Source organism: Anopheles stephensi, chromosome 3 (assembly GCF_013141755.1).
Source record: "Anopheles stephensi strain Indian chromosome 3, UCI_ANSTEP_V1.0, whole genome shotgun sequence".
NCBI classification, from domain to species: domain Eukaryota; kingdom Metazoa; phylum Arthropoda; class Insecta; order Diptera; family Culicidae; genus Anopheles; species Anopheles stephensi.
This window is the reverse complement of record NC_050203.1, coordinates 85,403,591-85,416,362: the sequence shown is the minus strand read 5'-3', so window position 1 is coordinate 85,416,362 and position 12,772 is coordinate 85,403,591. Positions and strand designations below refer to the sequence as shown.

The window sequence follows — 12,772 nt, the reverse complement described above, 5'->3', positions numbered from 1 at the left end:
TTAAGAAAAAGCGCTCGGAGAAGTTGGTGTACTGAAGTCTACTGAAGAAAAAGCTCTCATGGGGAGGTGGTGGGTTAATGTCCTTCAATCTCATGCAAGTTGACCTAGCTCTTGACATTGCAAAGTACTATTACGAGGAGCAAATCTTCGGTTTGTTTCAAATTATTGCAAAAGAAATAACTCTAAACCAGTAAAGTTATTGTCAGAAGGGAACCAAAAGAAAAGCTCTAGGGCAGAAGACTTTATTGCTAGTAGCTTAGTGAAGAAAAAGCTCTCAAATAGATGGGGTTTAAAATACTATTTACCTTAACACCGCTGTTGACATCGCAGCCAGGATATTGAGCAAACAATTGAAGTGGTAATTCGAAGAAAAAGCTCTAGAGTAAGAGAGCTTTCATTAGAAGCCTCCAAAATACTAATGAAGTATACTAAATAGAGTTACTAAAATATAAAGCACTATGAATCCTTCCTGCAAATTACCCAGTAAACGGGACTCATAGGTTAGACTATTTGGCTTTAATAGACCTTTGTTTTTCCATCATTAATCCTGGTAGAAAATCCCGGGCATTCCACCATAATCAGAAGCACTAGCAGCATCCCTTCACCTCAGTGCTGGGAATGAATAAAAAAGGATACGATTCAGCCGAAAATGGTTCGGCACTCGTAAAAAGTACCAAACGTGTGCGTGACTGTGTGTGTATGGGTGGGGCCATAAAATGCGTACGCCGTGCCGGATATGTATGTATATGGTATCCAATTTTTATAGCGTTTCGTCCTAGCTCGAACATAAAAGGGAACTATATGTTTTGCGAAATAGAAGCAGCAGCAGCAGCAGCAGCAGCCAAAGGAGCCAACCGAGGAAGCCAGCCGTTTGCTCTCGTCGTATTCATCGCCATCGCTGTATGTCGTATGTCGTTGCGAGCCGTTTTTATAGCTTTATTAATTAATGGTCCGTAGGATGGTGTAAGGGAATCTCGTGACACACCTCGGAGGACATCAACCACGCTCGCTCGTCATCACGCCATGCGCAACGGCACGAGAGGGATACTAATTATGTTGACAAAACTACGAATCCCCGGTGACAGACGCTCATGGAATCCGGGCCGTTCCTTCGGGGTTGTATGGGGAATCGAATCGGCCGTATGAAGTTTTTGTGCCATTTTATGGTGATTGCAATTGCAGGCCGAGACCCGGGCAAGAGAATTCAATAAACCAGCATCCTTATGGGTTGGCTGGGTGGGCTTGAGGCAAAGGAACGAAGAAGGAGAGAAGGGAGCAGAACATGAGCCACACGAAAGGCAAACAATTGGCAAATGTGACTGTCAACAAGCCGAAGAACAATGGGCACCGGGTTGGGTCCGTGTGGCTCGGCGCAGCACGGGACGTGTGGGCAAGGACAATCCAAGCGGAGCGGGAAGGGCGGAAGGAAGGTAGGGCAGGTGGGAAGCGGGAACGGAAGGCAAACATCGGCAGCAACGGCAGCATCGTCGGCAGCACCAGCACCAGAAGAAGCACGCAGGAGCAGTACACAGTTGAGTCCCGTGAACGTTATCCCTGCAGGTGCTGAAGGGAGAACGAGCATAGAGCGAGGCGAGGGATGGACAGGGTGGAAAAAACACCCCTATTACTAGGTTGCCCTAGGTCCCTTCAGTTGTTAAGGATTGGGAAGATAGCTTCCAATGGGAGAAAAGCGAGACAACAACACACCGCGAGAGCGACGCATCTCGCTTACTCTCGCAGCAAAGTATGGCCGGCTAGGGTGATGCGCACACTCGCGCACACCAACCAATCGGGATACGAGTTTGCGTTTGAGTGTGGTAGAAGTAGGCGGGTGTTTTTGTACCGTGGCCCACCCAACCAGGCAGAGTGACAGTGACGGACAGCTTGCTAGCGGCTTGTTTACGGCGGTAGCAAGAGAGAAGCACTGCGAGCCTCTCAACTCTCCGCAGGCGCTCTCTTTTTCTCGTTCTCTCGCTCAGCGCCGGAACGTACACGGCGAGGGTCTGGATGGAAGTTTCGTTCATCACGATGTTTAGTAGCAAATTCATTTTGTACCGAAAACTTGTTGTCTAAACATCTCTCCCTAGCTCCATGAGGCAGGGTTTGTTGTTTTTTTTTCTTCTCCTTTCGCTTGCCGTGTAGTACCGTGTACGGTTGTGTGGGTGTGTGCGTGTGTATGAAAGCTTCTGAACGTGACATTCTACCTGCTCCCGGACACTGGCCTACTGTGTGCGTGTGTATATAAAGGAAAGGAAGAAGCGGAAGCGAGAAGGAGATAGACGAGAAGGATCAGGATAATAGAAGAAGCGAAGGATAATATAGCGGACAGCAGGACTCGTCGTCGTCGTCGTCGTCCGGGGGTCAAAAAGGATAACCACCGTACGGTTGCTAGATCGGTAGTTCAGTTAAGCGATAGCAGCGGAACAGTGAACACACCGGAGTTGCTTCCGTGCCCTGCAGCCTCAAGCAGCAAGTGTTTGAAGAAGTGAATGCATACAGAACTGAGCAGGAGACACAGTGACATTGCAGTGAAGTTATAAGAGACACATTGAACAATAAGTGAAGCATACACGCACTGGATGTATCAGTGAACAGTGAGAGCGCAGTGTGTGAGCTGGAAGAAGCAAGAAGAAGCGGTTAAGTTTAGCGACAGCGACCTACTAGCGCACACGCACCGTCGTGCCAACCCAGTCGTGTAAAATGTCTGTGAAATCGGTCCCATCATCGTCAGCAGCATCGTCGTCTTCGTTGTCGTCGTGCAGTGAGATAAGCATCGAGGAACTGCACGCCCGTTCATCACCAGGTACGTTGCGTGAAGTTTCAGCTTTGTGTGGCTTTCTTTCGGTGTAGTGGGAATACATTTACTCTCACACACACGGAGTTTCGGAATCCGGTTTCTGAATCCGATTCATGCTCGGTCGTTTGCTTGATAAGAAGCCTCCACCATCAGCACCGTATGCGACGAAGGTTTAGTAATGTTTTGGTGTTGTTCTTTTGCGTTCTGATTAGATTTTTCGTCCGAGTTCACGCTCGCCAACATTAAGCAGGAGCCGCGTGCCGGCACCGTGTCCCCCATACTGACACCACCACACACACCCACCGAGGACAGTATTGGTGGTCTGAACGCGTCACAGACGATCATCGCGACCTCCCCGCATCATCAGCATCAGCATCACCATCATCATCACCAGCACCCGTCGGCACCGAGACACATTCCGCTGAACCACTACCATCCGTATCAGTACGAGATGGAGCGTTCACGGACGGTCGCCATGCGTCAGCAACAGCAGCAGCAGCAACAACAATTTCTACAACAACAGCACGCACCAGCAGGGCAGGATATGGTGGTGGGAGCCTTCATGCCACAGCAAGCCCCCCAGACAATCGTGAGCCCACCGTCCACAAACCCGATTGAGGCCGCATTCCTGTACCAACAGCAGCAGCAACAGCAGCAACAGCAGCAACAGCAACATCATCAGCAACAGCAACAGCATCAGCAGCAGCAGCGTCTGTGGCAGCAACATCTCCAGCAAACCGGTTATCATCCAGCGGCAGCAGCCGCCGCAGCCGCCGCCGCCTATGCTCAACCGCATGCCGCCCTCATGCAGCACTGGATTCGCAATGCCGCCCTGTACCAGCAGCGACTCCATCCCCATGCACACGCCCACCCGCACGGACCAACGGTCGGACACCATGCGCACCATCCCTACCCAATGCTGGGGGCCGGTCGCCCGGGTCTGAAACTTCCCGGCCATCATCACGGTGGACCGGGTGGTGGTGGTGGTAGCTCACGCCCAAAGAAACAGTTTATCTGCAAGTACTGCAACCGCCAGTTCACCAAGTCCTACAACCTGCTTATCCACGAGCGCACGCACACCGACGAGCGACCGTACTCGTGTGACATCTGCGGCAAAGCGTTCCGCCGCCAAGATCATCTGCGCGATCACCGGTACATCCACTCGAAGGAGAAACCCTTCAAATGCTCCGACTGCGGTAAAGGGTTCTGCCAATCGCGTACGCTCGCCGTGCACAAGGTAACACACCTGGAGGAAGCACCCCACAAGTGCACGATCTGCAACCGGACGTTCAATCAGCGGGCGAACCTGAAGACGCACATGCAAAGTCACGCATGCCAACCGCAGAGCTCGGGTGGACTCTCGATCGAATCGCCCGTCCTGAATGGTCCAGCGTTGGATCTGTCCCAGAAATCGTCTTCCTCGTCCACCGAGGAGAAGGACATCATTGTGGACGAAGACTTTGACGATGAGGAGGAAGAGATTGAGGAGGAGGAAGAGGCGGAGGACAGTGAGCTGCTGGAGGGTGAGGAGGAGGAACACCTCGACCTGGAGGGTGACAGTGAGGAGGGGATGGATATGAGGCAGTTGCTACTGCTCGAGCATGCCAACAGCAATCCCTCGGCATTGCATACTCCCAGGCGCATTCCCACGACGGCGGGCTCCACCACGGTGACTACAGCAACGTCAGCAACAGTGACCCCAAAGCGATCGCTCGGTTTCTCGATCGACGAGATCATGCAGCGATAGAGTGCTGGGGAGAAAGCTAAACAGAGGCTAATAAGAGAGAGAGAGAGAGAGATGGAGACGTTGATGTTCCTTACCGTCGTAGTCCGCGTGCACAAAGTTTAGGTTAATCTTTTTTCTCTTTTCGGAGGACCCGGTTGTTTATGAGATGTCCCGGTTTGCAGGATATTAACGCATATACCATTAAACCATAGTTAAAAGCCAAACAAACGGACTGTGTGCGTGTGTGTATCCCATGGGAAAAGAAAAGGCACAGATAATTGCGCTGGAAAGTACACACACACGCAGCCCGTGAGAAGAAGGAGGATGAGCAAGAGACGAGAAGCGTGTACATAACCAAAGAGACGAGAATTATGATGATGATCGATAGGGAAGGCGAGATGAAGAATGGAGATAGAGAGAGAGAGAGAGCGAGAAAGTGAGGACCTTTCCAATCCATTCCAATTCAATCGGACAATTCCAATTCCCTTTGGGGTGTATGCAACAGTTAGAGCAATTTAACAGGTTTAGGCAGCACGGCCGGAATCGGAAAAGGGCAAAGCGAGGGAATTCTATTATTTTACAATCGACGAACGACTCACACACTTTGTCCGTGCTTGTGTGTGTGTGTGTGTCACGTCTTTTTTTTCCACCCATTTTGCCGGCAATCTGGGACAATCTGTTTACTGAAGACTGATATTTGTTTTTATTACTTACTAATTATTGCCGGGCCCCTGAAACAGTCCCCAATTACAGCAGCGCAGAGGGGTCTATTATAATCGTAGGGCTAGGAGGTATAGTGCGAGAGTCCCGGTACCCGTAACCTGGGTACGGTACATGTACCAAAGTGTGACGCTCACGGAACTCGGATGGCCTCGGGGATGAAGCCAAAGCCAAAACGATTCGATGCGTTCAAGTACCGGATAAGTATTTTTGTTACTGATCTCAAGCTGATTGTCGCGTCGGGGGAAGAGGATAGCGCAGACTAAAGTGTCCCATAAGCACAGGACAGTCGAAGGATAGGGAGGCTAGGAGAGGTTCAAAATTATTATTGTCAGACCATTTAATCGATAGATAGTTAGTACAATTGATGTATATTATGTTACTGCTCTGTATATCTGTAGAAGTGAAGTTGTAGTAGTAGTGGTAGACACGAACTAGATGTGTAAGATACGTAAATTATTGCTGAGACCGATCCAAATAATAAACAAAAACCTTTAGCGATAATGTTTCCATACTTCGCAAACTATAAACGCTTTGTGTTGATGATTTCTGTTGCACTGGAGTTAACTATGATTGAGACTTGAATATCCGAAGAACCTCGTCTAAGGAGAGTCACCTGACGTCTGTGGAGGGACCTAGTCATCTTGAGACCTTGTTTCGAGATTCAAACGTAGACCTGCGTCTACGCTACCACTCTCTTAAGGTCTCTTAAAGCTTTGTGTTAAGCTTCTCTTATCGAAATATCTTTAACAGACCGAAAAGATTAGATCACGAATTAAATTCGAGGTACTTCCGCTTTCAAAATCATCAGATATCATTGATAAGGAAGTCATCACTGAGGGTGTTTTCTCGTGTAACACCGGAAAGCTAAATGTCTCAAGGAAGCTTTCGCAATAACCTCGAAAGCACATCGAAATGTCCTTGCTGGTGTCAAACGTCACTCTCTGACTAGCTGTCAATCTAGTGTGCCGTGCATTTCGATCTGTGTCTCGGAAAGACATAATCGCCTCACACGTATAAACAAAGGGCAGAATGGGTAAATAAAATACAACTGCTGGTTCCTCATGCGGATAACCGTGTGCCGTCTTTGTTTTGACAGAATACGGTGCGAGATTGTTAATTATTGCACCCGGTGAGGCGAAACTGCGGTGGTTTGTGAAAAACAAAAAAACGGAAATCGCAACCTCACCACATGCTGCTTGTTATGGCATCTGCGGCCCCCTTAGCAGTAGTTCATGATGCGGCGATGATTCTCGCCGTCTGCAGCGAATGGTGTCGACAGGCTGATAAGAAGCTGATTGAAAGCGACCGGGACCGTTCCGGACCGTTGGATGCGGCTTGTCCCAAGCGTTCGTGCTCAAGGGGTTGATCCGTGGCGGGGGGGGGGCGCGAATGGCAGCGAGTGGCGTAAAATTGTTGACAGAACCCGCGACGGACAGTAGCCGATTCGCCTGTTTGCGTTAGGTATGATGCCATCGCACGAACTGTTGCAAGCACGGCGTGGTGTGTTTGAAGTGTGTAAGAGCGCGCGCGGTAATGGCAAGCCGATTGCCGTGCCATTCCGGAACGATGATAACCTTTCTAGCGAGGCACGCTACTCTTCTTTTTGATGGAGGCGAAGTGAAGTGTGTGTGTGTGTGTGTGGGTGATAGTGTGTAGACTGTCGGACACGTTAGCACTGGATTACTAAATTGGGCATGGACAGTGTGCGTTATGGGAGATTGAGCAGTTGTGTGCATCCTTGTCAGCTGATTGCGGTTGACCCCTTGCATATCACTATCAGAACTGCAGATTCATTATGCTCTCGATTGCGAAATGAATGTTTGTCTTCGGTAGCATTAATTATTCCCACATTCAATTGGAATCAATTGGTAAGGGCAAGAAAGAAGAGTTCCAAAAAGCTCTCGTTTTTATAGCAATTTTATAGCAGTATAAACTCTGGTGAATTCTGAATCTTCAACGATTGGGGGTTCAACTCTCGGGCTACCTGCGGCAAACAAAAGGGAACTCTTCAGGAGTGGCATCAGATTTTTTCTTTAAATTTTAATTACATGTTCAATGACACATGATTAGCTGCTCGGGCTGCCCTGCTGACAGTCACCGTTCATCATCTGTTGGGCGGTTGTTTTTTTTGTTTCTGGGTCAGCCTGGGTCTTGGGACCCTCATCCAAAAGGGTCACCACCGGATAACAACATGTCGACGTGCTTATTATACGCGAACCCGGTGACAGAGACCTCAATATGGGGACGATATTGATTTTAATAATTTCCCATCTAAATCCGGGTCCGTGGGATGGCTGGCAGCAGGCAGGAAGTCTCTCTGCGATCGGACCGGAAAGCAGTGATTCCCAAAACAAAAAAACAGGTAGTTTTTCGAGGGTTTTTTGGGCGATTGGTTGTTCATCGGAAGCCTATAATTATACGGACTGCGCCGACTACCACAACGCAGTCTCAACGGTCTGTACGCATTGCAATTATTTCGATCGGAAAACACAGCGAAGGGTCGATCGAGTGTTCGGTTCGAAAGGAACTTCCATTTCCGGATTCCTGCGTGCGCTTTTTGGGAACCTTTTGCGCCCAGCTTCCTAAAACATCATAGATAACAATTTAAGCATATAAATAATACGGAACGTAAATTGCTACTGGCTGCTTGTGGTAGGCAGAAAAACGAACTCCATCTCCCACAGCACCTGCTCTAATTGTGCCCCACCGGTGATTGTTAGGCTGATTTATTTTGGCAGTCGCCCGGCATTCCCGGACGCATCACAAGCGCTTCAACTTCAATTTCAATCACATTAATCACAATTGGGCCTTGTAAATGCGCGTTTGGATCAGAGATTGATTTCCCAGAAATTTGGCCGGCAAGAAAATGCACTGTCTGCCAATTTTGCCAACGCGGCCAAAGATCGAATTAAAGAGACGACCGTTCAGCTCAGTGCTCCAGTCGGTGTGTCCAGCGGAGTTGAAATGCTTCAATCTTCAGGGGAGCAATCGTTGGGGAGCTCGTTGGCGATTCCGTTGCTCTAGACGCTATCAATCAAGTTCCGCTCGGCGGAGCGTCACAGGCAGGAAGTGTTTCGATACAGGTGGAGCGAAATGCGCCAACTTCAAATCCATCGAAGCTGCGTTAGGAAAATATGCATCTCAAGAGCTAATGTCGGCGAAGATCGTTCGGATCGTTCTAAATTCTAGCTAATTAAATTTGGTTATACCCCTCCGTTCTGGGGTTTGCGCTGCACGATCTTTCACCGGGCTGGAGCGAGCATTTCTTTCTGACATGATAACTATGATTCAGAGCTCTGACCGTCAGCGCTTGATGCGTTGGTTTTGGTGCAAATTTGGAATCGGTCCCGAGCTATCTGCCAATTAATGATAATTTGAAAGCCAACCACTCGCTGGCGTGATTATGCGATACGAAAATTGCTGTGAGTTTAGTGCTGGCTTAGCTCGAGAGCCGAGAGCGTACGTTTAACATTGTTTAGGATGTGTTGTATGGTATTTTGCGTATCTTCGAGTCGGGGAAGATGGTTTAGGACTTACAAGAGTTTATAATAGTTTCTCTAGAGCACTTACCAAATTCGCAAAGCAGAGAGTCAATTGTCGATTTAATTCGATTTCATCAGCAGAGTATCCCACGACTGTCGGCGAGCGGAAAACGAACTCCAGAAATAAATCCACTGACACAAACGCAAAGCGATTGGGGGTTTCGCGTCTCCAGTCAGTCTTCATCATCCGCAATCCGGAGATTATCCTGTCAGGTGTGAGTGCAATCGTGCGGCTCAGGTTTCTCCAAATCTCCGCTCGGATGTGGCACTTGGAGTGAAAATTAGGGCCCGATTTCTGGTGGAAGGCCTTTCTCAGCAACTCCAGCCGAATCGAACCACCATCATCCGAACAGGCATCCCAATTCGCCTTTAATTACGTGATTAGTTACGGTGGGAAAGTTTCGCGAGGGCTAGAATTCGCAAGAAATTCGTCTTTTAGGCAAAGCAATTTCGGGTCGGGCTGCGATGAAAAAGGGCTTTCTGGGGGGGGAGAAAAGAAAAATGGCATTCTAATACATTTACTGCTTGGGCACCAAAGAATTCGATGGCGTTTTCGTGTGGCTTAATTCTGTGAAAGTTTGCATTCGTGTTACTGTTGCAGCTGCCCGAGCTGGGCGGATATTCCTAGGAAACGGTGTTTTGGGCTGATTTTAATTAACTTTCTGACATGTGAGGCACCGAAACCCTTGTGTGTGTGTCGGTCGGTGGCAAACGGTCAGTGGCGAGAACAGCTGGAAATACGTTGACCCCGCGCTGAAAAGGGTGGACCAACGTTTTTGCTAATCTATTGCAATAAAAATTAGCACAACAATCTGGCCTTTTATTGCACAAAAAAATACAACTTGACGTTAGGTGTGGAAATTTATTTATCTATGTTTTTAAGGTGTTTTTTATTCGGTTTGTGGGATAAATATGAAAACTAGGGCGTGTTTCGTTTGTGTGGAGCAGTGGTGGAAAGAATGGTGGGCTAGTTTTGATAAAGGATGAACCTCGCCAAACGGCAACAGAAGTTTAATGAATTATGATTTGGCAGACACAGTGGGACGGACACGGTCAGAGCGAAGGCCTCGAGCGATTTTGATTAGTTTTAATTATAGGGGTTCCACGGATAGGGCAGGAATTTACGATTAGAGATGCCAAATGGTGTGGAAGAATTTTGTTTCAGTTTTCAGTACGAACCTTGTTTTGGGTAGAGTTTATCTTAAAACTGTGAAGCCCGATATGGCATAGAATTTCTGAAGTAAATTAAATTTTATCCAAAAAACACGTCTTTTAATGTCTTATCAAAAATCATCAAGCGTTCGTTGCTAAGCAATGCTACCTACTAGAATGATCCTAGCAAGACTAGAATGTCACTTACTGAGAGCAACAGAAAGAATTTTCTTCAAAATCCAACTCCACCTCTCGGTTGCCAGGGTAACGTATATCCTCCGCAAAAAGCTCTTGACCACTTGATCAAATCAAGAATTGAACCGAAGATCACGCGCATTGTTGACTCGTACCTTACCGTCCTGACTGTTTATCCAACCCACTTGACGTGGTGCAATTACACCAATAAAAGCTCCACATTCATTTTCATGCTCCACCGGACAGAATCAGTCCATCAGAGCAGTCGCATTCCGGAGCCATAGCCGCCATTATTATGTGCCGTCTGCCCGTCCTGTAATGGGGGTTGGGTCTTATCGAGACCTTAGCGAGACGAAATTCCCACCGAAAATCCAATAACATTACCCGCACAAGCACCGACCAACACGGCACCAGGCAGACATATTTGCGGTCACCTTTCAGCAACGAGGAACGCGCGTGTGTAAGGTAGAGGAAAAGCATAAATTCCCACGCCTGTACACCGTGGGGGCAAGAGCCGGCGATGAATATGATTTCCATATTGGACTCCGTCGACTCCCAGAGTAGCGAAGAAGTCAATCAGTGCGGAGCAACAGCATTGGGCTGCAGCGTAACGTATCATTAACGGGGCAGGGTGAAAGATAAAAACAAAGCCTCCGGAGCTGTGGAGGCCCCTTCCGTACGACCTGCTGGTCCTTCGGTGCAGCTTCTGCATGATTACGGGCCTGAGCGCCGGTACGGAATTCCCGGACCGAAGCAATCGCGAGCCGCGAGCCGAGGTCGCGCCCGGCCTCGATAATCTGTGGCACCGAAGTCCGCGATGAAAAATGACCGTTCCTCCTGGGAGGAAACATCGGTCGGCCTATATGGGAATGGAGGATGCATGATTTCTAAACTCTCTGCCCCGAAAACCCAACCCACACCTCGAAACCCAGACCTTGGGTTTTCCTGATCTCAGTCGCCTTTTTTTCCCCCTTGGTGTGTTTGATAATTTCCGAATTCTAAAAATGACCCAAAAAATTAACACTAATTAAAGGTTACGGTCGGGTGACTGCGATCGTGGATGGGAAGCGAGGCTGAACCCACGTACGCCCATTACGCATTCCTGATGCGGGAGGAACGCCATCAAGCGTCCGAAGTCTGGTATCCCGACGCTGGAGATTATCCGCTCCTGTGCGATCCCAGGGCTCGTTTCGATCGTGCCTTGATCGAAGATTTGCCAGCCGAGTTGCGATGCGTTGCCGGCCGAGGGTCATCATCATCGTCGACTTCAGGTTGCGCGATCGTCCTTGCCTTGTGTATATTCAATGTCGGTAAATGGTGGAACGCTAAACGTGTTTATTATATTAATTCGCTTTATTGAAAATAATTCCTTCATCGTATTATCTTCCTTCACTGTGTCTGCTTCGGCTGGTGGAGGTAACAGACGCCTACATTACACTGTGTTGTGTGGGAAATAAGGATCGCATCGAGGTGGACGAGCGAATAGCTCAATAGGATTCAAAAACCAAACCAAAATTCTTCATATTAGATCACATTAGAAAGCTTTAGTTTTAAGAAACGCAACAATATTATTGATCATCAGCTAGAGTTCTTACATCTCAGGAGTGACGATCACCGAAATCAAATATCTGTTCTTGAGGGGGTCTTTGGCGCCAGCGGGCTAATTTCTTTTTCCAAGCTCGCTCGCGGTACGCTATGGTAAGGCCTCCAGCGAGGGAGAGAACCCTTAAACGCTTCTTAACTGCCACAAACCGCCTTCCCGAAATGATCGCGATCGTTAGAGGGGCTTTTGGGCTTTTCGGCGAGAGTCGTTAAATTCGGTGCTGTGAAATGATGTGTTTTCCTAAATACCATCATCACTGGAACAGTCTCCTTGCGTACGGACGTATCATTCTTCGCTTCCTCACCATCAATCCCTTAGGCTGAACTGTGACGGGGGAAAACAAAATCTTGCGAATGAAATTAAAACGAACAAGACGAAGTTCGGGGCAAGGGAGCCCAAAGATCTAGTGGAACCGTGCTAGCTACCAGGCGAAGAGGCCGCTTCTAATGAGCAATTAATTACAGCTTATGAGTGGTGATTTGATCTTAATTTTACCCCGGCCAGCCTCTTCCATGTAGCAGCGGTGATCGCTGAGATTTCCTCGAACACGTCGAACCAAAAATGCAGCCGAAAATTAGACGAGAGATCACCCTTCATCAGAAGAGATCACCGGGACCGGGTACCGATCGAATTACCAATTTTGTAGATTCCTCTTGCTCGAGGATTGCCCAGATTAAGAGCTTCGTCCTGGGACAGAGAAGAGCCGTGCTGGCAGCGATCCTTCCACGCGATCGCTACCGTGATACCGTGCGGGTTGCATGTTGTGATCAATTTATTGACGGACGGACGGCCGATCTCGATCAATCCGGCATGTCGATGGCCGGGGTCCTCCGTGTCAAAATGAGGGATAACAGCGCTCTAAATCAAACCGTCGCTGTCGATCTTGGGAGGATCGGTTGCGAAAACAGCGCCTCCAGAGGGAACCATTTTCGTGTCAGTGGCGCCTAATGAATTCATCAATCGGCGGCACAAAACGATGTCGCCTGGGGGGGGGAGGTTGAGCGAACTTAGCCAGGCCAAGCGAATCCCGAATA

General features: G+C 48.6%; 1 protein-coding gene across 2 annotated transcripts; it reads left to right on the top strand.

The window, feature by feature from the left end:
* Positions 1–2,033: 2,033 nt before the first annotated feature.
* On the top strand, positions 2,034–5,773 carry LOC118513889 (protein odd-skipped). Of its 2 annotated transcripts, XR_004906528.1 has the most exons (3): positions 2,034–2,803; positions 3,010–4,595; positions 4,937–5,773. XR_004906528.1 is itself a non-coding variant. In XM_036060202.1 (2 exons), the coding sequence occupies exons 1-2, from the start codon at positions 2,701–2,703 to the stop codon at positions 4,542–4,544; spliced, it is 1,638 nt and encodes a 545-aa protein (XP_035916095.1). In that variant the 5' UTR covers positions 2,034–2,700; the 3' UTR covers positions 4,545–5,773. The 2 variants fall into 2 exon arrangements, 1 of the variants encoding a protein (XP_035916095.1); XM_036060202.1 differs by having other exon boundaries at positions 3,010–5,773.
* The last annotated feature ends 6,999 nt before the right edge of the window (positions 5,774–12,772 follow it).